The sequence below is a fragment of the Trichosporon asahii genome (genome assembly GCF_000293215.1).
Source record: "Trichosporon asahii var. asahii CBS 2479 unplaced genomic scaffold scaffold00071, whole genome shotgun sequence".
NCBI lineage: Eukaryota > Fungi > Basidiomycota > Tremellomycetes > Trichosporonales > Trichosporonaceae > Trichosporon > Trichosporon asahii.
Window position 1 is genome coordinate 534,597 of NW_014040854.1, and position 23,274 is coordinate 557,870.

The 23,274-nt window shown below is 59.3% G+C and overlaps 7 protein-coding genes across 7 annotated transcripts; 5 read left to right on the plus strand and 2 right to left on the minus strand.

The window, feature by feature from the left end:
* Positions 1–148: 148 nt before the first annotated feature.
* On the plus strand, positions 149–2,430 carry A1Q1_05051 (heat shock protein 70; the record flags this gene model as incomplete). Its single annotated transcript, XM_014321858.1, has 2 exons — positions 149–159; positions 507–2,430. The coding sequence occupies 2 exons, from the start codon at positions 149–151 to the stop codon at positions 2,428–2,430; spliced, it is 1,935 nt and encodes a 644-aa protein (XP_014177333.1).
* Positions 2,431–3,092: 662 nt separating this feature from the next.
* Positions 3,093–3,494, plus strand: A1Q1_05052 (uncharacterized protein; the record flags this gene model as incomplete). The annotated part of the gene is made up of 1 exon (XM_014321859.1): positions 3,093–3,494. The coding sequence occupies one exon, from the start codon at positions 3,093–3,095 to the stop codon at positions 3,492–3,494; it is 402 nt and encodes a 133-aa protein (XP_014177334.1).
* Positions 3,495–3,580: 86 nt separating this feature from the next.
* Positions 3,581–7,129, plus strand: A1Q1_05053 (uncharacterized protein; the record flags this gene model as incomplete). The annotated part of the gene is made up of 10 exons (XM_014321860.1): positions 3,581–3,736; positions 3,868–3,979; positions 4,025–4,383; positions 4,443–5,140; positions 5,188–5,466; positions 5,622–5,798; positions 5,860–6,299; positions 6,349–6,620; positions 6,686–6,825; positions 6,874–7,129. 10 exons carry the CDS (start codon positions 3,581–3,583, stop codon positions 7,127–7,129), a joined length of 2,889 nt encoding a protein of 962 aa, XP_014177335.1.
* Positions 7,130–7,677: 548 nt separating this feature from the next.
* Positions 7,678–10,434, plus strand: A1Q1_05054 (uncharacterized protein; the record flags this gene model as incomplete). Its single annotated transcript, XM_014321861.1, has 2 exons — positions 7,678–9,616; positions 9,704–10,434. 2 exons carry the CDS (start codon positions 7,678–7,680, stop codon positions 10,432–10,434), a joined length of 2,670 nt encoding a protein of 889 aa, XP_014177336.1.
* A 1,818-nt stretch (positions 10,435–12,252) lies between these two features.
* Positions 12,253–13,371, minus strand: A1Q1_05055 (uncharacterized protein; the record flags this gene model as incomplete). Its single annotated transcript, XM_014321862.1, has 3 exons — positions 12,253–12,773; positions 12,860–12,976; positions 13,116–13,371. 3 exons carry the CDS (start codon positions 13,369–13,371, stop codon positions 12,253–12,255), a joined length of 894 nt encoding a protein of 297 aa, XP_014177337.1.
* Positions 13,372–15,693: 2,322 nt separating this feature from the next.
* Positions 15,694–18,393, minus strand: A1Q1_05056 (uncharacterized protein; the record flags this gene model as incomplete). Its single annotated transcript, XM_014321863.1, has 8 exons — positions 15,694–15,802; positions 15,870–16,079; positions 16,130–16,376; positions 16,430–16,603; positions 16,654–17,436; positions 17,509–17,602; positions 17,661–17,876; positions 17,929–18,393. 8 exons carry the CDS (start codon positions 18,391–18,393, stop codon positions 15,694–15,696), a joined length of 2,298 nt encoding a protein of 765 aa, XP_014177338.1.
* Positions 18,394–19,464: 1,071 nt separating this feature from the next.
* A1Q1_05057 (uncharacterized protein) lies at positions 19,465–20,855 on the plus strand (the record flags this gene model as incomplete). Its single annotated transcript, XM_014321864.1, has 5 exons — positions 19,465–19,596; positions 19,649–20,042; positions 20,132–20,237; positions 20,331–20,534; positions 20,573–20,855. 5 exons carry the CDS (start codon positions 19,465–19,467, stop codon positions 20,853–20,855), a joined length of 1,119 nt encoding a protein of 372 aa, XP_014177339.1.
* Between the last annotated feature and the right edge of the window lie 2,419 nt (positions 20,856–23,274).

Sequence of the window (23,274 nt, forward strand, 5' to 3'; positions counted from 1 at the left end):
GGTATTCCACAACCTTCCACCGAGGGGCCGACCTATTTCGTACCACTCACGCTGCCTGGCCGCTTTTACACTCTACCACCCCCTATATAAGTTCACGCATCACCACATCACCTCCTTCTCATCACCACATCCAAATCACTTAATCAAAATGTCTAGCTCGTGAGTGTCTTTGCTTTCCTCGTCTGCCCAGTCCCGGGACCAGCGATGGCGACGCAACGCCCACCGCCGCTCTACGTCGCCGGTCCGCCCGTCACTGTCGCCCCGGCGCCACAAACCACTAGTCCGCTACGCCTCTTTGCCAGCGTCGGCCTCTCTGCCACTCTTGCATGCTTCGGACCACCGCCTCGGTCTTCCGGCCACTGCACAGGGCTCTGGGTCGGCCTGGGATCGCGATTTGGGGCGCTCTGAGCGACCCCCGATCGGCGGTTTGGATCGGCGGACCTCCACTTTCCCAACCCATTTTCATCCACCCACACCTCTTTCGACGAACGCTAACTCTCTTCCAGTCGTGCTATTGGTATCGACCTCGGCACCACGTATTCGTGTGTTGCAGTGTGGCAGAACGACCGCGTCGAAATCATTGCGAACGACCAGGGAAACCGCACCACCCCTTCTTACGTCGCTTTCACCGACTCTGAGCGTCTCATCGGTGATGCCGCCAAGAACCAGGTTGCGATGAACCCTTACAACACCGTTTTCGACGCCAAGCGTCTCATCGGCCGCAAGTTCTCTGACCCCGAGGTCCAGTCCGACATGAAGCACTGGCCCTTCAAGGTCATCGACAAGGGCACCAAGCCCTACATCCAGGTCGAGTACCGCGGTGAGCAGAAGCAGTTCTCTCCCGAGGAGATCTCGTCCATGGTCCTCATCAAGATGAAGGAGACTGCCGAGGCCTACCTTGGCGGCACTGTTTCCAAGGCCGTCATCACTGTCCCCGCCTACTTCAACGACTCGCAGCGTCAGGCTACCAAGGACGCCGGTACCATCTCTGGTCTCGAGGTCCTCCGTATCATCAACGAGCCCACCGCTGCCGCCATTGCCTACGGTCTCGACAAGAAGACTGAGGGCGAGAAGAACGTTCTCATCTTCGACCTTGGTGGTGGTACCTTCGATGTCTCCCTTCTTACCATTGAGGAGGGCATCTTCGAGGTCAAGGCCACCGCCGGTGACACCCACCTTGGTGGTGAGGACTTTGACAACCGTCTCGTCAACCACTTTGTCCAGGAGTTCAAGCGCAAGAACAAGAAGGACCTGACTGGCAACGCCCGTGCCCTCCGTCGTCTCCGCACCGCGTGCGAGCGTGCCAAGCGCACCCTCTCGTCTGCTGCCCAGACCTCGATCGAGATCGACTCGCTCTTCGACGGCATCGACTTCTACACCTCGATCACCCGTGCCCGTTTCGAGGAGCTCTGCCAGGACCTCTTCCGCTCCACCATGGAGCCCGTCGAGAAGGTTCTCCGCGACGCCAAGATCGACAAGGCCAACGTCAACGAGATTGTCCTTGTTGGTGGCTCGACCCGTATCCCCAAGATCCAGAAGCTCGTCTCGGACATGTTCTCTGGCCGCGAGCCCAACCGCTCCATCAACCCCGACGAGGCCGTCGCCTACGGTGCCGCCGTCCAGGCCTCCATCCTCAACGGTGAGACCTCCGAGGCTACCCAGGACCTCCTGCTCCTCGACGTCGCCCCCCTCTCCATGGGTATCGAGACCGCTGGTGGTATCATGACCCCGCTCATCAAGCGCAACACCACCGTCCCCACCAAGAAGTCCGAGATCTTCTCGACCTACGCCGACAACCAGCCCGGTGTCCTCATCCAGGTCTACGAGGGTGAGCGTGCCAAGACCAAGGACTGCAACCTCCTCGGCAAGTTCGAGCTCTCCGGCATCCCCCCCGCCCCCCGCGGTGTCCCCCAGATCGAGGTCTCGTTCGACGTCGACGCCAACGGAATCCTCAACGTCAACGCCTCCGACAAGACCACCGGCAAGTCGTCCCGCATCACCATCACCAACGACAAGGGCCGTCTCTCCAAGGACGAGATCGAGAAGATGGTCGCCGACGCCGAGAAGTACGCCAAGGAGGACGCCGAGGTCGCCGAGCGTGTCCAGGCTAAGAACGCCCTCGAGTCTTACACCTACTCGCTCAAGAACACCCTTTCGGAGAACGGCGACAAGTTCTCCGCCGAGGACAAGCAGGCCCTCGAGTCGAAGATCGACGAGACCACCTCCTTCCTCGACAATTCCGAGGCGGCCAGCAAATCAGAGCTTGATGACCACCTCAAGGAGTTGGAGAGCGTGGCCAACCCGATCATGCAGCGCTTCTACCAGCAGCAGGGTGGTGCTCCCGGCGGTGCCCCCGGTGGCATGCCCGGTGGCGCTCCCGGCGGCGCTGCTCAGCAGGACGACGGCCCCAGCGTGGAGGAGGTCGACTAAATATTTCCATAGTGTAGATAGACAGCAAAAGTTAGCGAGAAGTTGCTGAAGAAGTTGCAGATGTAACATAATGCTCGAGTACTGGTCTCGAAGAGAGGTGTTGCAAGATGGTCTGGGGGCCAATCTGCCACACGGAAGCAAAGTCAATTCAGGGCACGTGGCAATTTTCACACTCAGTTACGTAATTGGGTGGAGGTGGAGGTCTTGGTGGAGGTCTTGATTGCCGAGGTGCCGAGGTTGTCGATGGTTGACCTGCGGTCGCAGCTTCCGTCCTCGTTCTTGTGGGACCATCAGCATCTTGAGCTAACAGCGTCCAGTCGGTCGAGTCGCTCCGTCTCTTGTCCCAGCACCAGCGTCATCAATCATGGCTAAGTATCTACCTCCTCATGCAGCCCTCGCCATCCACCGTCACGCCGCAAGCACCACTCGTCACCGGCCCGTGCCTGCGCTGCTGAAGCGAGCGTGGGAGGAGGGGCGCAAGGCGCACCAGCAGACGAGGATCAGTGTTAGAATAAAGAAGCAAGAGGACCGACGATCAATCACGAGAAGCACGAGAAGCACGAGAAGCGTAAGCGCAGGGATGGCAGGGAAGGTCTCCACGTTGCTGCAACTCACAACCTGTCTTCGTCCACTTATCCATCTCTCTCACTCGCCCAGAAACGATGTCGTCCTTCAACCCTCAGCACTACGCCAAGGTCAATCATACGCTAGTAGAAGAGCTCAGCATCAAGCAACGCCTGACCCGCTTATCCACGCCAAATCCGTGTTTTATGCACTGGAATCTGGGCAACAAGAGCAAGCGTGGCACGGCCCGCAAGCGCTCGACCCAGCGAGCAAGCGCAGCGCAGCGGCCTGCTGTTTCCAAGCTGGAGGATGAGGTCTCCCGGTTCTTCGAGGCTTCGCGTCTCGAGACGAGGGATGTCCGGTCCGTGACAAATCAAAGGAGATTATTAACGTTCAGGTTTTGGCTAGAGGAGTGTAAACGAGTGACTGAGAAAACGGGCAAGGCGAGCGATGTGCCCGACGGGCTACACATCGCCTTCTTTCTGCACATGGGCAAGTAACATCCCCGCGAACCCAAGCTAATCCTAAAGGGAAACTCTTCCCCCATCTGTCGCCTCTGCAGAAGGTGCGCGACGAGTTCTACAAGATGCTCCCCGCCACCACGTTCAAGCCGCTTCACAGGGATGAGCACGAGAAGCGGCGCGAGGCGGAGGAGGAGATCCTCAAAGCGGACCGCCACCGTTTTGGGATGAGTGAGGAGGAGCGCGAGGCATTGTGCCGGATGATGGAGCGGGCGTTGAAAGTGAGTTCCCATGCCGCGCCGGGACCGTCATCGGTGGGGGCCACATGCTGCACATTCCTTCCACCTTGGACATCTCTCGGTCCGAACTACATAAGCCATCCCACGCCCAGTTCAGTGACGCTTACAATCAGGCCCTTGACTTCTCCTTCGAGGAGATGCATGGCTTGGCGTCCGAGCCCATCGTGACTCGGGGCGGGACGACGAGCCGCAACGTCCTGAAGGTGTTCCTCGGCTGGCACCTACGTGAGTTCGACGACATACATGAACCGACACTGACCTGTAGTCAAGGCCACGGGGGAACTCCCCTTGCTCGCCGGGCAGGCACAAGAAGCGCCTTGACAAGCTTTGCCACTCCCGCTGGAAAAGCGGTTCGTATGACACCGATGACAACGCTGATGAGCAGTCGCACTCGAAATGTCTGCCGGAAAGCTCAACTTCGACGGCAATTCATTCAAGTGGGGAGCGCGCCCTCGCTACCTGGGCTGCATTGGCGGCAAAAGGCGCCAGCCCCACCCCACCGGGGAGGCCGACGGTGCACTCTGTGGTCCAACCAGATCCCACTTCTGCAGGCCGCTTCGCCGCCCTCCCCCCAGCAGATCCGTGATCTGAACGAGTGCTTGCTCGGCGCAGCGCTCATTCATCTCAAGGTTTGTGGAAAGCGCGGTTGCCCTCTAACTACCAGGCCATGTGGAACCACTCCGGCCAGGCCGCCGGCTTTGCTCACATCATGGGCGTCAACGTCGTTCACAAGGTCGATTCGAAGGTGACCAACCCGATCTTGTTACCCCAGGAGATCCGCCGCATCGTCGCGACCAAGTCCGAGGCCTTCACGATTGTCCGGCAGTCGGATGTCTGGAGCCACAGTGAGCCCTTGTGGCTGCACAACACCTCCGACCAGTACTTCCTCGATTTTGTTCAAGGCTCCAACGTCGGCTTGCAATTCTCCTCCACACCGGAGCGGTACAAGATGCATATCTTCGTCTTGGACTTCGAGAACGTCTCCCCTCTGTTCATGCGCCTGTGCCATCCACTCGGCTCCAACACCGTTCTGCTTCCATCCCGGACCGCGCGCCAACGAGGTCTCGTCCACACGCACTACCAGCAAGACGCCGGCCAACCTCCGATCGACAGGTTCGACACTGCCGTTCGCGCGATCCCATTCACGAACGACGTGGGCGTTCAGATTCCTGGTCAAGCGCTCTCTTGTAAGCAGTACCCCGTTGAGAAGTTCAACAAAGTCCGCTTGCTTGATCTGGTCAAGGTTGCTGCTTCGAAGCTCTTGTCCGACCCCTTCAATCCCTATTCCATTGCCAAGCCCTACATGCGCAACGACCGTCCCACGGTGATGGAGATCAAGCCGGTCGGTCATCGCCAGATGTCTGAGGTCCCTACCACCAAGGCTGAGTGGTTCAATGATTCGTCTCCCCCCCCTTTGACTACCCCACGGCCAGCCTCGCGGAAGAGGAACGCTCCTATGAGCTCGCCTACGGTTTCATGGAGAACATGATTCATAAGCACGTGTCCACGCTCCTGCGCCTCATCAACATCACGTGTCCCTCCATTGCCGCCATCACGCTCGTCGTGACGCACCATGTGGCGAAGCAGGCTCGTGCTGTGGCTCATCTCGTTGTCGGCTATGAAGATTTTGGCCACAGTGACAATGTCGGCATCGTGGGTGGTATCAAGCTCCTGTGTGACCTCGGAATTCCCTCGGAGAGCTGGAAGCTGAAGTGGGTGGGTGAGGCGGGCATGTTCTCGCCACAGACTCCTGGGGAGGTGCTGGGCTTTGACGTGCTTGTCCACCTCCATTCCGCCCTTGTCAGACTTCTGATCACCGTCCGGGCGATGATCGTCGTCCGACGTCGAGCCGTAGGGGACGAACCAGCCGGGAGCCCCAGAGGGAGGCGAGAGAGGCAGCTCTCCAATCTCGCCCACATCAGCACCCCATTCATCACCCTCTCCCTGCTCCTCCTTATCGCTACGAAGTCATGATCCTCCTCGCCCTTGCCAAAACGCGCCCCGATCTGACGACGCTGGCCCACGTCAAGGAGGCGTTTCTGCAGTGGGTGGACTCGCCCTCGAGTCCACTCTACCGATGATCGTCGTCCGACGTCGAGCCGTAGGGGACGAACCAGCCGGGAGCCCCAGAGGGAGGCGAGAGAGGCAGCTCTCCAATCTCGCCCACATCAGCACCCCATTCATCACCCTCTCCCTGCTCCTCCTTATCGCTACGAAGTCATGATCCTCCTCGCCCTTGCCAAAACGCGCCCCGATCTGACGACGCTGGCCCACGTCAAGGAGGCGTTTCTGCAGTGGGTGGACTCGCCCTCGAGTCCACTCTACCGCTCAACCGCCGCTCTCGCCGCCCTCAAGGCGGAAGCTGTTGATCCCGTCTCGACGCCGTCGGCGATGAATTGCACCAAAGCTAGCGTCGTCCAAGCAGCTCGCGCACAGTACGCCGAGACTTTGAACCTCGCGGCTGAGCTCGGGTTTGGCCATGCCACTATGACTATCCTGTCGACGGCCGATTGGCTTGTCCGCGGCTATGTCGGCCTTTCGTCTCGTATGTCTGATGTGTAACGACGTCCCACTCACACCAGTGTTTCGCACAGGCACGAGCGTGCTCCGTGACGTGTATAGCAAGCATGTTTGGGCTCGCCGCAGATCGAGCAAGAAGCGTCTTGATTTCCTCTCCAGCTCGATCCAGCGCGGAGAGTTGGCTCATCAGAACGGACGGTGGGCCGTTCACGAGGTGTCAAAGAAGCCGAGTCTCCGTAGCGGTCAAGACCGTCAGAAGCTAGAGGACTGGCGCGCGATCGTGCAAAAAGCGAAGAAGCTGTCGAACCAGCAGATGGAGGAGGCAATCCACAACGGAAATCGCTCTGTGTCCGACGCCCTTGGTACGTCACCATATCCTGTCAGAGTTGACCCGTAGCTGTTGCCGCTAAGGCCGACGGTGTGAACCACCTCACCGGAAACGACATCGTCAAAAAGTTGATAAAAATTGTCAAGCAGGAAGGCGAGGCGAGGGCGAGGGCCGGCAAGGTTGGGCGCAACTGGACGCAGAGGGAGGACCAAGTTATCGCGAAGTAAGTTTACTGATCTTCGTTGCTGTCGGTGTGCTGACCATTCCCAAGGCTCCTCCGGGAGTGCATCGACCGAAAGGGCGAGGGGGCAGAATTCTCATACGCCGAAGCTACCGACCTCCTCCCGACCCGCTCCCGCGACGCCATCACCAGCCGTATCGGGCAGAACAGGGCGTGCTTCCTTGACCTGGTCAAGGAGCTCGGCAGCAGCACCTACGTGGCGCAGGTCCCTACCAAGGGCAAAACTCGCGCTCTTGCCGCGATGACGGACGGCGGGGATGGGCGTCCATCCAAACGCCGTCGGTAATCGTTGATCCCCGCAACCATCATGCACCAACCGTTTGTACATCTAATTCCTTGTATGATTTCTTATATGTAAGAACACTCGTTACAGTTGTAAATCCAGGCCCGTCCTATGACGAAACACCAGCGGCGGAAGTGGTGGGAGCTGGCCGCCCACTAGTTACCGCTGCGCAATGTGCCGCGCATGGTCCTGCGGGACTGAGGCTGCTCTCGGCGCCGCCGCCGCACACCGATTATCGTAGAACTCCGAGCCCAGAACCCCATCACTCATGTCGTGAGCACACTGCAGGCCACTGTCTTCGCCGATCGTCTCCAGAGACGCACTGGCCCTTCACTCCGCAGTAACGAATATTAGGAGTAGCGAAATTACCCCTCACCTCCGACACATCTCTCGCGACAGTCACGTACGTGCCTGGTGCCTGTCTTATCTTCTGGGTCGGTAATCAGCACCCTAGAGGGAGTAACCGACGCAGCTAGCGCTAACCTCGCGCCCTCAATGTGCCGTTCTTCCCTCCTCACACTTCACAACATCGTCACTGATACCTAACACCCATGCCGCCCAGCGACGGGAACCATAACGCGAGACCCCCATCGGGAGCCCGGGGGAGCAACAATCACCAACTCCCCCAGCTTCGCTATGATCCAGACAGTGGCATGACTCGCTACGACCCATCAGCCACTCGCCTTCCCTCCGAGCCATCAACAAGTCGTCTTCCCTTTGCGCCACCCTCTCAGTCCAGTGGGTCTCACCACCGCGGCCGGTCGCGATCACCAGTAAGATCCCGCCCAACTCACTCCCTCCCCCCACGGCCAAGATCCCCTGCGAGATACAGCGAGTCCAATCGTCACAGCCTTCCCCGTCGACCTGACAGGTCGGACCACTACGTTTCGCTTGAGCGCAGGCGCAGTCCAAGCTTCAGTCACTACAGCCCTCCTCCAGGTCGCTACAGCGAGGCAAGAAGACGAAGCCCGCCCAGCCGATACAGCCCACCGCCCCGCGACCCATCATCTGCCGGATTTGGCGAACCCCCCGGGCCCAGGCGTCAGAGAGACGGCGACCCCTCGAGCTGGCCGAGCCATTCCCACACGCTGGGACCCTCGCGCGGACTGAGACAATCGGATCAGCCTGCCCCTTCGAGCGCCCCGGTCCCAACCATCAACGCGAGTGAGCCCAGCGGTTCCGGCAATCGCCAGCAAGCATCCCTCACCCCGAGCACGACAGCTCCCGGCAGTGGCCACGGCCTCGTGAGGGGCCCGAACGAAAGCAAGTCGGCGTTCAAAAAGAGGAAAAGGAAGGCCCATATCGAGCGTTCATCACAGCTGGGGCAACGGGGCCAGGCTCAGCAACCTCCACCTCAGACGCAGCAGCAGCAGGGGCAGAAGCGCCCTCAAAATGCGTCCGATGGCGAGGAAGGCAGGCAGCCTCAGCGCAAGAGGAACAGGGGTAAGAAGGGCAACAAAGTCCAGACCGACGGGGCGCAGAATAGCAAGATTGCTTCGCGCTCGGACTCGGAGCCGTCAAACGAAGAACCTGTTACCCGCAAGCCCACAAAGACGGCTTCTCCACCCCCAACTCAGCGAGCAATCGAGCTCGGTGGCCAGGTCTGGGCGATCCCCGAAGTCCGCGCCCGGGTCATGGCCGCACTGGCAATGTGGACAGAGTGTGACGGCAAAGACCACACCCTGCCTCTGATGTCGTTAGACAGGAAGACGTTCGAGAGTGCAGTCGGCGCGCGCTGGAACATGGTGAGACTCGACAGCATTGGCTTCGACTTTCTTACAGACAAGTCGCTCGAGGGCGCGGCTGGATGGCGCCGCGAGATCTACCGCAAGGCCATTGCGTCGCTCGATGTCTCGGGGTGCACTCCCGGCCTCGTGGTCCACGGCCAGACCTTCCCCGGTATGCCAGAGATGTTCGATATCTTCCCGCGGCTCATGGTGGTGTCCTGCGATGACATGATGCTGCGCGATCCTCGGCGTGCCGCGGCGATTGGGTCCACGAACGGCTCGGGTTTTGGCTGTGCTGCCGAACCGTTAATCACGCCCGTCCCCGACGGCGCTCCCACGTTCGAGCTGCACGTCAGAAAGATGTACGGCCTCATGCCCGGGGAGCCAGATCCCACTGGCGATGGCGACCAGATCCCAACACCTTCCTACGACCTGTCGCCCTATGGTGCGCTCGCGGACGACATCCGCGTCAGGTGGTCATTCACTCTGAAACCGTCCGTATCGCACGCCATCGCGCAGGAGTACAGCTGCGACAGCAACGACTTCTTGCAGGCAAGTGATGCCGAGCTGGCTGCTCTTCCCCTGCCGTCGATGCTGGAGCTCGACCTGTACACGCTGCACATCCTGAACGACGGCGGTGACTATACGCGGGCATGGACACGCCTGTTGGCGATCCGACGAGCACGTGGCCTGCACACGTTCCTCATCAGCTTGGCCGGTCCCATGGACCTGAAGGATCTCAAGCGCTCAACCAGAGCGATCGGTAAGCCATGTTGTGGGGCCTGTAGCTGACACGCAGGTGATTCTGTCGAGGTGTTCGAGTTCGGGCCTCTGAAGGACGCAACGACAGCAGAAATGCTGCACCCCTACTTCTGGGTGGGGATGGACAACCTGCGAAGCATCGGCGTCATGATCGAATGCCCGGACGACGAGGAGGAATCGGAAGGCTGCATCTTCATAGGTTGCATGCCCCTACCCGCGCCGGGCGAGAAACGCGCGCCGAACCCGATCCCGCCCGAGACGACCTCGCTACCGCCCCGCTTCCAGCGTGTCGTGGCTCGGATGATCGTTGACGTACCGCCGATGATGTTCCCTCAGTTCCGCATCATCCAGGCCAAGCTCCCGAACGCGCGCGACGTTGCCCGCGCGATGAGGAGGTTGTTGGCACTTCGGTCCGACTTCGACTTGTGGATTGAGATCCTGTCAAACTCGTACGAGGATGTCGACCTTCTCGCCCGCGCTTGGACGAGCAAGGTGATGCAGTTTGCAGAGGGAATCCAGCACGACAACGGGGAGGACGGGGCAGTGGTTGAGGGGACGTGGGAGACGGACAGCTCTGATGTGTCAGAGAGTGACTCGGAAGACTCAGATCCAGAAGAAGTTGATGGAACGATTCACGTCAAGGCGGAGCCACAGTCGCCTCATGTCAAAGCAGAACCCCAATCACCTCGAGTCAAGACAGAGCCCGCCTCGCCTCGCATCAAGACGGAGCCGCTGTCTCCGGTGAGCAGAGCGGAGCATCGAGTGTCCGCCCAATCCCCCACGCAAGTCAAGCAGGAGCGGTCCCCCACCCCGAGTTGATTCGGACCGTCACCGCCGACGAGCACAACGGGCATGCCGATTGACTTTGAATCTACGGCAAATGAAATCGTAACGACCACCAGTGTACCAACGTGGGGGAACGGAGACGGCTACAACGGCACGGATATCAAGCCAGTATCTCGGAGTTCTCGGACGGCAGAACTGGGAGCTAGCTGAGCGTTGGGGCGATCGAGTGATCGGAGCACGAGGTCTCATGCCCAGTACAGCCTTATGTCAATAAAGCGCAGCGTGGAGCGGCAGTCGGACCGGCAAGACAGCACGAGCATGAACAAAGTGGGCGGGAGCCACGCGCATGCAAACATACTCGCATGCAGGTGCAACCTCCGTGCACGGTGAGCTTGATTCCCTGTTATGGTCTTTGTGGGCGCAAAGAGAGTGTTGTTAAAGCCGTTCCGGGAACGACGCCCGCTCTCGCCCGCTCAGGATGTGCAGTTGGCCATCCTCTTGGCATGTCACATGACACCCACGAAATAGCCGATCTCACCCTGGATCCCAGCCTGATCGTCGATTTTGACGCGGGTTGCCTCTCGCCTCCAGTGAGATTTGCATTTCGTTTGCGTGCTTGCGTGTACTTGGGTTGTGCATTCCCAGATCAGGTCCAAGAGGGCAGATGAAAGAATGCGACAGTTCGATCGTCTGTTCAGCCCGTCGCAGCCCGTCGCAGCCATCAGATTTGCGTGCCGTATGCCACGAGATTTCTCTGCAGAGGTTCGGGGTACAGGTGCAGCGGTCTTTCAGCGGTCATTTCGAGCCAGGCAAGTGGTCGGTATTCAAGAGCAGATTCCGACCCGACGATAGTTTGCGCTGACGTCGCCGCCGGACGCAGAGGGGCCGGACATGGGCCAGTCTCCGGCGCATGAAGTCGCTTCCCTCGCCACAGTCGGGATCTCCTAGCCACTGTCTTCACTGGTGCATGTGGGCGTTCAGCTTTCAGCGATGGAGTGTGGAGAGTGGAGAGTGTGGGGTGGTGTGGGGGCGGAACGCCCGATTCCCCCTACCTTACCTAGGCCTCCACAAACTTACGCCAGCTGGCCCAGAATACATTGTGCTCAGCGCCCTCCGACCTGGCACATGTCCTCAATGAGATGGATCACGTCAGCATGGTGTGTCCAGAGGAGAAGGTAGGAAGGCTCCGAGTCAGGTCTGGGCTGGATGTAGACTTTGGGATGTAGAGAGTGGCCCCTGGAGTGTGTAGCGAATACGTTGCAAGCGAGAGGGATCGGGAAATGGGCATGTGACTGTCTCCTTTCGTCTATGGCTTGGGCACGGACACAGACGGCGGGGTCATATGCTCGACGACGAGGCGTATCGATCAAAGAGACGCCGGGCGCTGAATGTCAGCCAGAGCCTCGCTGCCCAGTAAAGAGATCATTTAGTTCAATGTCAGTACGATGCCCAGTGCTCAGTGCTCGTCGCCACTCGCTCCGCTCGCGGCTCGTAGTTGTGAGGCCTCATGAGAGATTCATAAACACCAAGAATATGACCTGAATTAACTAGCGTAACAACTGCTTCTTCCTCCCTTCCTCGAACCTTTTCGAACGTGTGATAACTTCTGATTGACTTCTGATAGTGTTGTGATAGTGATGGAGATGGAGAGTAAAACCGTGGATGAAAAAACCGTGTCGTGATCGTCGTATGCCGTGAGGCTTTTTGGCCTTGTTCGGCTCGCTGGGCGTGCACAGCTTGCGCGGTTTGCGCGGCGTGCTTGGCACTCTCGGCGTGTTCGCACACACCGGGCTTGCCAGCTCGCCTTGCTCGCTTCGCTCGCTGCACGCCGCTCGCCGTCGCAGAGCGCACTTAGTCGCTGCGCGAAAGGTCGATGGGAGGGATCTGGACGTAGGTGATGTCCGGGGTCCAGTAACCGGCCATGGCAGACCAGTATCCGCAGAGACCGGCGATCATGCAAGTAGCGCCCGAGGCGGTCTTGACGCTGGGGGAGCCGCCGATCTCAGCCGCAGCAAGGAGCGCGAAGGAGATGCAGGTGAAGACCAGAGTCGAGAGAATAGCGACCGAGGAGCGGAGCGAGGCAATGATGAACAGGAACGTGATGCCGGCCCAGATACCGAGGTAGATGCCGACGGCCGAGTGGAACTCGGGGCGGGGCAGGCCAGTCTCCTTGTCGGTGTACGCCTCGAGGATGCCCATGGACGGCAGGTAGATGAGCGAGTAGGAGAAGATGAAACCGCCGTAGCACACGAAGATGGTCGCCGAGTAGGTGTTACCGATGAACATCTCGAACCAGCCAGTGAGGGTCTGGGTGATACCGAGGAACATGATCAGGACGGGGAAGATGACGTGGGGAGTAACAATGCCGCGAGCTGCATGTTAGCGGAGTTCAGTGTGGGTGCAGCGAGAACTGCAGGTGGAGGTGATAGCGACCAGCGGTGCCACCGGAGTGACGAACTGTGAGCTCGCCAGGATGCACCGAGGAATCGCCGAGATCGACCAAGGCCGAGACCGCGGAGTGCATCCGGGTCGGTGCCCCAGCCCCCCGTCCTGAGGACATTCAGGACGCGCCGGACTATGGTGTCACGGACGGTGTCCAAGGGCCAATGACGGTCGCCGAGGCTATCTCCGCAGTAAGGAACGCGGCGATGACCCGTAGGCTGAGCCGTAGCGTCGAATTCGGCGCCGAGTGGCACTCTAGAAGTAATACTCACTGCCAATGTTGAGGAGACCGAGGAAGAAGAAACCAGTGGAGAACGAGATGAGAGCAGCCGGGAGCGGGTTACCGAACTTTCGGTGCTGGACGGGGATAGCGGGCTGCGAGAAGTCGATCGGGTGTCCACCGGGGGTGATGACACGCTCAATGGGGCGGCCGCCCGAGAGGTGCGCGGTGCTGCCCTTCTCGGGGTCGGTGTGGAAGAAGGTCGGCGTCGAGTTGGCGTCGACGACCTCGGTGCTGTTGGACGCCATTGTGGTTTGTGTTTGAGTGTGGGCCTGCGGTGAAGAAGAGAGAGAGGCTGGAGGCTCGGGAAAGGCGTCTAGAGCGAAGGACAGCGGCACTTTGAGATGGGGAAACTGAGCAGCTGATCTTGAGGGCGCTTTATATATGTCTTCGAGAGAGACTGCCTCGATATCTCGAAAGATCTCGGAGACTGATACTCTTCTGGCGACGTTGCGGCATCAGCGGCAAGTGCGGCTCCCGACGACTGGCGACAGAATCAGGTACACTCGGCCACTTTCAACTCAGCCTCTCGCGTTTTCCCTTTCCCTTGTGAGAGCTGGGCTGGCGTATCTCTGCGATCGCGCCTGAATGGAACAAAGGAAACGACTCACCCGTCTCCTCCGTCGCCTGGTTCGCCTGCAGCCGATGCCGTTTCCACTGATCACGGCTACACCCACTCGAAATTCACTCGAGGGGCAGCAACGGTACAGCGGACGCGGACAGGGGTTGTGGACCTGAGATTTGTTGCCTTGATTGCCTGAAATCGCTGTCGCATCGCGGCATCGCTCGCGAGATACGCACAACGCCCGCGAGCTAAGGAAAACATAGATCGGTCAGGTCCCAAGAACGGTCGCACCCAGCTCCGCCGGCTGTGACTGGCATCTACCCAGCGACACAGGTCGATCCCCCACAGAAAGCAGTCGGCCCCGCATGCTTACCCCACTTTCAGCATTGTGATCGTCCCTGCGTAACCCCGTTCAGGCGTTCAGGTACGGGAGCATCCACTTTCACTCTTGTTCTGGGATTGCGCCCTCTGCCCGCGGTCGAGACGCGCGACCGAAGACGCCCGGAACCATACGGCATATGCCTGGTAGGCTGGCTGGCACCACGGCACGAGAGCGGCACGGCTGGAGCGGCAGCGGCTGCGGCTGCCGTGCGGCATCTGCTGTCAACGTCCGAACGAGGAGATTACATTTCACGAATCGACGGCGTCGTCCAACCACAGCTCCTCCCGACCCGCGCTCCGATCCGGAACCACGTGGCGGCTCCCCCCACCACCGTCGTCGGCGGCGTCGGCTCGCGCGTTCTTTCTCACTAGCTCGCAACCCTTCAGAGCGCACGCTTTCCAGTCCGGACTCTGCGTGCTTCTCTCTCCGGAGCGGCCCAAAGCTTAGGTACAACCACACCGTCTCATTTCCTCATGTCCGGCGGGAACTGTGGACACCTGTCCAAGCCTTTTGGACACCTGTTCACATCCCCAGACGTCCCCAGAACGCCTAGATGGACACATGAAGGGGTAACAAGCTTTCCGCGAGACTTAAGCGACGCTTCATTGCATTCACGATCGCCTTGGCAACTTTTTGCACCCACCCAGGTACAGATGGTCAAGTTTCATACCCGGCGGCTATGGCAAATGTTGCCCTCCCCTGGTCAGATGGAACTATTCTCGAAACTTTGTCCAGTGCTAGTTCAACAAAAAAGCGAGGTATGCTGAAGCACCCACTGTCCAGGTGACATGGCGACGAACTGACGTGCTACCTGGCGCTTGCCCCACACGACTGACTTGGAGATAATTTGCCAGAAGCATGCCGATCGCACGGCATCAAGTTATCAATTCTACCAGTGCAACGTGCCCGCGTGCGCCTCTGCGCTAGCCTCCCACACAACCCTCCCACTTGGCGGTCGTCAGTCCGCTACGAGTTCTAACTGGGGGGAAATGACCGGTCTCAAATAGCCGAGGTCACGGGAACACTGCTCCCTCACGCGTACCCGGTGCAGGGCGAGTGCAGGGCACAGGGAACGTTGCCGTGAGCAGACTAGGTAGAAACCAGATTATCTGCGAATTATCTGCGTATCTCCCCCATCTAGGCCGCCGAAGCTGTGCCTTCCAGGTTTCCTACATCCAGCATTACCGCAAGGCGGGCGTGTGGCCCCAGACCGGAGGCCCCAAGCCGCTCCAAAGGCACAATGGAGGCACAGCAGACAGGCATCGAGGCACGGGTCATGCTAAACTGGTTTTTGCATCTCAATGGAAGTTTGCTACGTCTATGAAGGAGAGGGATTCTATTCGCTCCTCACGTTTAAGACCGATCCGGCCCAAACACCTAAAACGACGTGAGCCGTCGCTTCGGTCCTCTTCGGTCTCACTGACCGCACGTCGCCCGAGGACGATCGGACAAAGCCTAAACATGTCTATGTCCATAGGTACTGCAGTTGCAGGGGCTTGATTGAGCGGGTGAGAAGACTCCCATCCACATCGAGACACAAACGAGACGCTTCGGTAAGGGACGAGGGTCACTCTCGCCGGCGGCTCCGAGGTGACAGCTCAAGGTCAGGTCCCGTCAGGTCCACTAGCTCGGAGGGTAGTGAGGCTGCGGGGGCTGCTGGGCAGGTTGGGCGCTCTGCTGTGGCTGTTGCTGCTGCTGGGCATCGGCCTGTGGGATGACATTCCAATAGAGCCTACGTGTTAGCGGTGTCACCGTCGTCGGAGCGGAAGTGACTTCCTGGGTTCTGGATCACTACTCACAAAGTCTGGATAAGGGGGTCAGCCATGGTCATCTGATCAGGGGCAGAGAACGGCTGCGTAAAGTCGATGCCCGAGCCACCCAACATGTTGGGGTCGAGGGGCGTGGGGGCGCTGTTCACAGCGTTTAGTTCGCCATTCGTCGTCCAGTACGAGAACTGGTTCGGATCCTGGGGCAGCTGAGCTGGGTCTCCGCCCTGCCATTGCGTGATCCTTTAAACTCGTTAGCATGTGCGCGAGGTACCGATCATTGGGGAACTTACGTCGAACCGAGCAGGTCATCGAGACCGCCATCGTCCTTGCTGTCATTGATCGGCTCGGGGTGCTCTATCCGCCTCTTCAGCTCGTCGAGCATGGGAAGCGCGAGTCGTGCAATGTCTGACATTTCGGCCATCTCGGTCAGAGTCTGGTGCGCAGCGAGGAAGTCGGACCGCACATCGTCGGCCATCATGCTGGTGGGGACGCGCCGCAAGACACTGAAGAAGATGATCGCGGCCGTGTACAGGTGGACTGCCAGGTCAGCTTTGGGTTTCTACCCCTGCCGAGGCTTTCGAGGCACTCACACGTGAAGTAGCGCCAGCCGCATGCGGCACGCGGCACGGCCTTGAAGCACGATGCCACGAGGCGCGTGTGCTTGCGGGCAGACGTGACACATGTCGTGAACGACGCCGCGTACGGACCCAGCAAGGGTTCCGATCCGGCGGTAACGGCCTTGAAGAACCAAGGTCGGTGGAGTACTATACGTCAGCCCGAGTTGTCTCGGTATCTCGGTGACTCCGATACTCACAGAGCAAACCCATGTGGAAGAAGATAGTGGCGCTGTGCTGCTGCACAATCTGCTTATCCGAAAGCCCGGCAAAGCCCGCCGTACCAAACTCCTGCCACTTGAGCCAGGCGGGGGCTACTGCCTCAACCTTTCTGATCTCCGAATCCATCTTCAACACCGTCGAATAATCCGGCAACTTGCTCAACGCCAGATAATTTGCTACCGGCACGAATACCTGTCCCAGCCTGTACTTATACAGGTGGAAGATGGCATCGTTCGGCTGAGCACCGCCGTCTGGCGGCATCGGGGGCATGGCGCAGTCCGACAGCTGCATCGGCGTCGAGTACGGTCGACCAAAGTTGAGCGACTGGAGGATCTCGTACGTCATGGACTCCCACCAGAGCACAGCGTGGTGCTCCTTCTGAGCCTCGCTGAGACCCCATTCGCCCTGGTCGCGGTGCAGTCCGATCGAGTTCGCCAATCGGATGCAGAGTCCAAGGATCGGCCAGGCCGCCTTTGCACCGTCTGGATGCGAGTTGTTGAACGTGTAGCTGACCATCAGGTGCAGAGTCTCCACTGCAGCCACGCTGTGCCGCACCATAAAGTGTCTTTCCGGAACGCAGAGCAAGGCCGAGGCAGCGTTGAAGTACTTGGCCGACTCGGGACGGTGACCTTCGTAGCAGAGTGCAAGCGCGAAAACCATCATGACTGAGGCGAGTCGGTGCGGGGGTACCCTGTGGATCTGTTCGCGGACTGGCGGACCGGAGTAGATAAGCTCCAAAACCTTAGACACAGTGTCGTTCTCTATCGGACGGTACATCCACTCAGCATACTCGGCTGGCCGTTAGCATCGTAATCACCTTTCCTTGAACGTACCGTAGAGCTTGGCCAGTCGGAAAGCCTCCTGAGCGTCTGGCAGAAACTCGTGCAAAGCCGTCAGAATGGTTTTGTCTGCCATCATGAAAGGGAACTGCAACGCCAGATATGTTGACTGGGGTCAGCTTGGCAGCGTGTACTGGGGAGCTTACAGAATCATCCTCGACAATGAACAAGGATCCTGCTCCTCGTCCAAAGAACCTGATGCCTTCACGTCCGAGCTCGATAACACCCGAGCCAGGCCCGCTGGCGGGGTCGAGCCTGTTCTCATCACGCTGGTCTGGCTGCAGGTGATGAGCCTGCGCCGCCGCCGGAGACACTGCTGTGAATGGTGTGTAATCCTCATCGTTGGCAGAGGGGATGATCGACTGGTGATCGTCAGTGCCAGTACGTAATCTCAAAATAGCCTTCCCCACTCACGCTGGCTTGTGTATCGACAGACGGGTGCGAGATGCCCAAAGGCTCAACGGGCGAGTGCTTGGCCACCAGCTCCAGTCTCGACTTGAGCTCGTCGATCTCCTTTTGCAGCCTAGCGATGGTTGCCTGATCCTTGGATGGTCTGTGTGTGAGCGAGTGGAGAAAGTGGGGGAGGGCGTCCGGGACCTCGTAACGTACCTTCCAGCCAATGTTCCGTCGGGACAGATCTTCGCGCATCCTCGACGAACGCAACTCGAGCACGGCCAAGATCGCGAGCACTGAGCTGGTCAACTTCTTCCACGGTGCTATGGCCGCAAGGCTCACCTTCAATTTCAGTCGGACGCATTCCTTACAGCTCGGAGGTCCATTCTTCCAGTTGAACTTTCGCTTGGCGGGCGTCGCTTGCCCCGACGAGGACGGGTCCGCGCCAGGCGGTCCGGATTGGGATGGTGTAGATGTGGCTGACATGACACTCGCCGTCAGTCGCGGTGCGTATGCAGGTAAAGAGCAGGAGGAAGGATTGCGAACGCTGTCGGTGGTTGTTGTGGACGGAATCAAGTGAGGTACTGAAGAAGGCAGATCTATCTCGGACATGAGCAAAAGTCCGATGTAGGGTCCCCTGCGCCGTCCCACGGTGAACCTGCCGAACCTGCCGATCACCCAACTTACGTCAACTGGGCGACGGTTGACGGTGCATGCATCTGCTTCTCGCTTCTGCGCAACCGTATCTTGTCTTCCTCTGATGAACAATGTTCGTCTCCACGGCACGACTCGCAACTAGGAGCCTCGCCGACTAGCTCCACAACCTGCATCGCAACCTCGGCTCTGGCAGCGACGAGGTAAGTCCGCGGCACTGTCCATCGGATGCTGGCATTCTGTCGCACCAGGTGGAAGGCTCTACGCTGCTCGTGCTCGTTGGGGACCCCGTTTTGCTCGTTCTTTGCGCTGCGACCTCTTCGGGGGACCCCACATCGTCCTCTGGAGGGGAAGAGTAGTCTGTCGCTATCGGAACGTCGACATTGGCGCTATGATGATACGAGGCTCAGGACATTGCGGCCAATTCCGAGGAAGCCGCTAATGTTTAGAGCAGGGTGCACGTGTCCAGCGCATCCACTCAGAACGAACGTTTCACTGATCGCTGATCAGCTCTTGTCTTGCTGGCACTCGGAGCGTAGCGGGCGCACGACTGGTCGCTGGGAGATGAGACTATGTCCGGCATGTGGGCGCTGCTGAATGCCGTGACAGGTGAAGACGTCTTCCTCCAGCTGGGTCATCACTTCCACTCGTTTCTGGGCTTTGAGCGATCGACCACCTTTGAAGAGATGACGATGATTCACTACCCACCTGGTGAGCTAGTTCGCGGTTGCGTTTGCTTGACTAACGGCAGCTGCGGATTCTTGGTTCAATCTCACATGGGCCTTGGAAGGGGAAGGGTCGCCTGGCATCTACAGCACCTCGGATATTCCGAACGGCCACCAGTATGGGGACTATAACTGTGAGGTAGCTTCTAGCCCAACGAGCTGACGCACAGGGTGCGCAATGCCGCATGTCCGTGCAAAGGAATACCAGATCCCCAAGGAAGGCTATGATCTGGTGTATGTCGAGGTGATCCAGCGCCATCACAAGCGCACGCCTTACGCATCAAACACTTTCTTCAAGGAAGACGCAGACGTAGGCATCTATTCGCTTGCCTCCCCCCGCTCGCAAGGAAACTGACCGCCAGTGGGACTGCTCGAACGCTGGTCCGTATCACCACGCAAAGGCCGTGGACTTCGCCACTACGCCGGTCTACTGGCAAGCGCAACACTCAGCGCTCAACCATTTCGCGTCCCAAGTCGGCCCCGGCTTTGGTGACTCGACATGTCAGTTTCCCGGCATCACAAGTGCGGGTCTGGACGACAGCAAGCAGCATGGCGTCGATTTCGGCTCTGTGTATCGCGACAAGCTCGGCTTCCTCCCCTGCGCCAATGAGACGGAGCAGTATGCGTTCCGCGTCACGAACAACGTGATCACGACACAGACGCTCGGCGCCTTTGCCGCTGGTCTGTACCCCGATGCGAAGGAGTATGTCGCCTGGGTTCAAAGCGAGACCTACGACTCGCTCGAACCCAAGTTCTGTGAGATTTGAGAGACGAAACGTCGAAACTGACTTCAGCGTGTCCGTTCGCGAGCAAGCTGAACTCGGCTTACGAGGGTTCGAATCCAGCATGGACGGAACACCTCGAGAAGTCGGCCGCGCTTCGGGAGCGCTTCAACCGTGTATCGGGTATTGAGCCGAATGACTCGGCCGGCTGGAGCTCATCTTGGGACCAGTGAGTTTTTCAGCTTCAATCTAGAAAACTGACTCGCAGCCCTTACGACAACCTTTCCGCGAAGCAATGTCATCAGAAGGTACTGCCGTGCAGTGTGAACGCCACTGATGTGTGCGTGTCGCAAGAGGATGCGGACGCCATCTACCGCCTCGGAAATTGGGAGTACGCTTACCGCTGGCGCGGCGCTGAGAACTCGACGCTCTACTCGGCGCTCAAGATGGGAGTGTGGTTCCGCGAGCTTCAGGCGAACCTGCATGCTGCAGCCGAAGCGACCTCGCCTGTCAAGTATCGGCACAAGTGAGCTTTCCCCTTCTTTCCCAAAAGCTGACAAACAGCTTCGCGCATGACGGTTCTGTTTCCCCTGTCCTCGGAGTGCTCCAGAGTGCGTACCCAACCTGGCCCGGCATGGGCTCCGAGGTCGTCTTCGAGCTCTGGCGCATGGGTAGCAAGCCCTACGTCCGTGTGCTGTTCTCGGGCCAGCCGCTCGAAACTTCAACGCCACTCGGCACCCTCGACATGGTCCCGCTTGACAAGCTGGACAACTATATCGACAGCATCATCCCGCATGACATGGTCGCGGCGTGCCGCGGCGACGCCGCCGCTCTCGGCCTGGCATGATTATGGTATAACGTGCATACAGGGAGGGTCTATGAGTCTATACAAAGTGCTGCGGTGCTGAGGGTGCTAAGGTTGGGTGGTGGGTGTGGAAGTAGCGAGATGGAGGTCTGTCCGAATGACTGACAGTGCACTGACTAGTACTGCCAGTACGGGCCCTCCTCGTAATCTGATGAGGCGGGCGAGTGATCCTCGTAGAACATGTCGATGTCCACGCTGACAAGTCAGCTTTCTACTTGCTGGCAATACTCACTCGCAACCAGGACAAACGTCCCCGATGAACATGGTGATGTCGTCGTCGAACCACTGCGCAAACTCGTTAGACGTCCGAAGGTGTGCCGAGGCCATGTCAGGCGTGATCTCGAAGAGGAATGCGTGCACTGGGCTGTCAGCTTGGCATTCCCCTTCTGTTGCCTTCGACCAAGTCTTCCTCCGCTGTCTGCCCTGCGCGTCGCCGTCCGCGCCCTCAGCATCTGGACCAGACAGTCCGCAGACGCCACAAATTACGAGCCGACGACCCGAGCACCCAAGCCTCCGCTCATATCCCTGCAAGGCTCCTCCCGACCTTCGCCGCAAGGACCGTAGCGACTCACCTCCTTGGGAACCGAGATATGTTCCGACCTTGGACCACAGCGCATGCCACTCCCACGCCTCGAGCGGCGTCGATAGGTTGAAGATCGTTCGCTGGGCCGTCAGCTCTGGCTCTGCATGATCTTTCTCTCTGCGGTGAGACGTTGCGGCGTCACAGGGTGAATAGGGATGAAGGAAGCAGGGTTGATCGGGATGTGGCGTCCAACTTTTCTGCATTCCGTCCCCTTCCCCTGTTCGTCGGAGGGTCGGAGGTCGACGTCGTCCGCATATGGACCAGACGGTGCGCTAGCAGTGCAGCGGCGCACGCGGCGCTGTGGACCCACTCTGGCGAGACTGACTCGCCATCCACACGCTGTCGCCTCGCAGGTGTTCGCCCCGACAACGCCGCCGTCACGCAGGACGGGAGCCCTTTCGGCGCTCTTCCACCCTGTTCCCTGTGTGTACCCCTACCATTCCCTGCCGACACCCTGTTCGATTCCCTTCGAAGAATACGGGGAGGAGCGACAAAACAAAGTCTTACACCCCAGCTGCACTGCGCGACAGGATACTCACAAGGTTCAGCTCGACGCCCATGACTGTATCTGGCATTGACTATCGATTGGAGAGGGTGCCGTCGACTCTGGCGGAGGTGGTGGGCGAGCTGTCGCCGTATTGATGTGGGTGCGGGGCGCGCGCAGAAGTGCGGGGTTTGGAGCCCGTGGAGGATGGGGGAGGCTTGTTTTCTCGTGGTTCTCGTGCCCGCAGGCAGCCGTAGAGGGCGAAAGGGGGGAGGCGAGCCAGCCGGTAAGGCGGAGAGAGCAGAGGGAAACGTGGGATCTGCGCCGTTGTTGAAAGGCGAGACAAGAGGGTAGTAGCCGGAACTGGGCTGGCGTTGATGCCACAGTTGCTCGTCGTGGTGGGTTGGCGACGTAGAGTCGGATATGCACTTTTGATGGAAACGTTGGGCCGCGCTCGTGGTTTGAACGAGGCGCTGCGTGCCGTGTTGGACCTGCTGTTCGGAGGGAGCTGGAACACGACAGAAAACAGTCGGCGCGAACGACGGGCGAACGGAAACCGAAGGAAGAGGTGGAGAGCGAGAGAAGGAGAAGACGACAATGGAGCTGAAGACAGAAACGTCGAAAAAAAGGAAGTGGATATAACAAGTGTCCGTGGTGAATCCGTGGTTGCCGTGTTATGACGAGTGGGTGGTTCTGAGTTTCTGTATGATCCAGTTTTTTCTTCCTGCTCGTTCTACTGCGAGGCGGGACTTTGTGACTCGTTCGGCCGGTGTGTTTCGGCTGAACTCGTGGAGCTGGGGCGTTGGGTGCGGGATGAGTGGTGTGTAGCTGCTGATCACTCGCGCTGGGCACGTTGGCTGAGCTAGGAGCTGGTCTTGTGGGCAGGGCGAGGGGGCTGGCGAGCAGTCGAGAACGCTGAAAGAGCGCGAGAGTGAGGGCGAGGATGAACAAGAGCCGGAGGGGAAGGGCGGGGAAGCGAGCGGCGAGCAGGCGTGTCGCGCTTATATCGAGTGGGCACAGACAAACATTGCTCTTGGTGTTGTGTTCCGCGCACAAGCAGAGCGACAGAGCGAGAGACCAACGGCGACACGCTGCTCCAGGCACAAGGCAGCACGTTCGACGGCGGCGCGGCAGGACAACGGCACGACCAAAAGGAGACGAAGGAACGACGCATCGACCGCGCGGGCCGTGTACTGTTGTGTGTACCCCTCCCTCTGCCCTATCTTCAGATATGTGCTACGGTGCCGTGCACGAGGTGTGTGGCGAGGGCGAGCAGCATAACAATAGAAGCATCGGTGGCGCGCAAACGACCAGAGTCAGCGCACGGCGCGTCT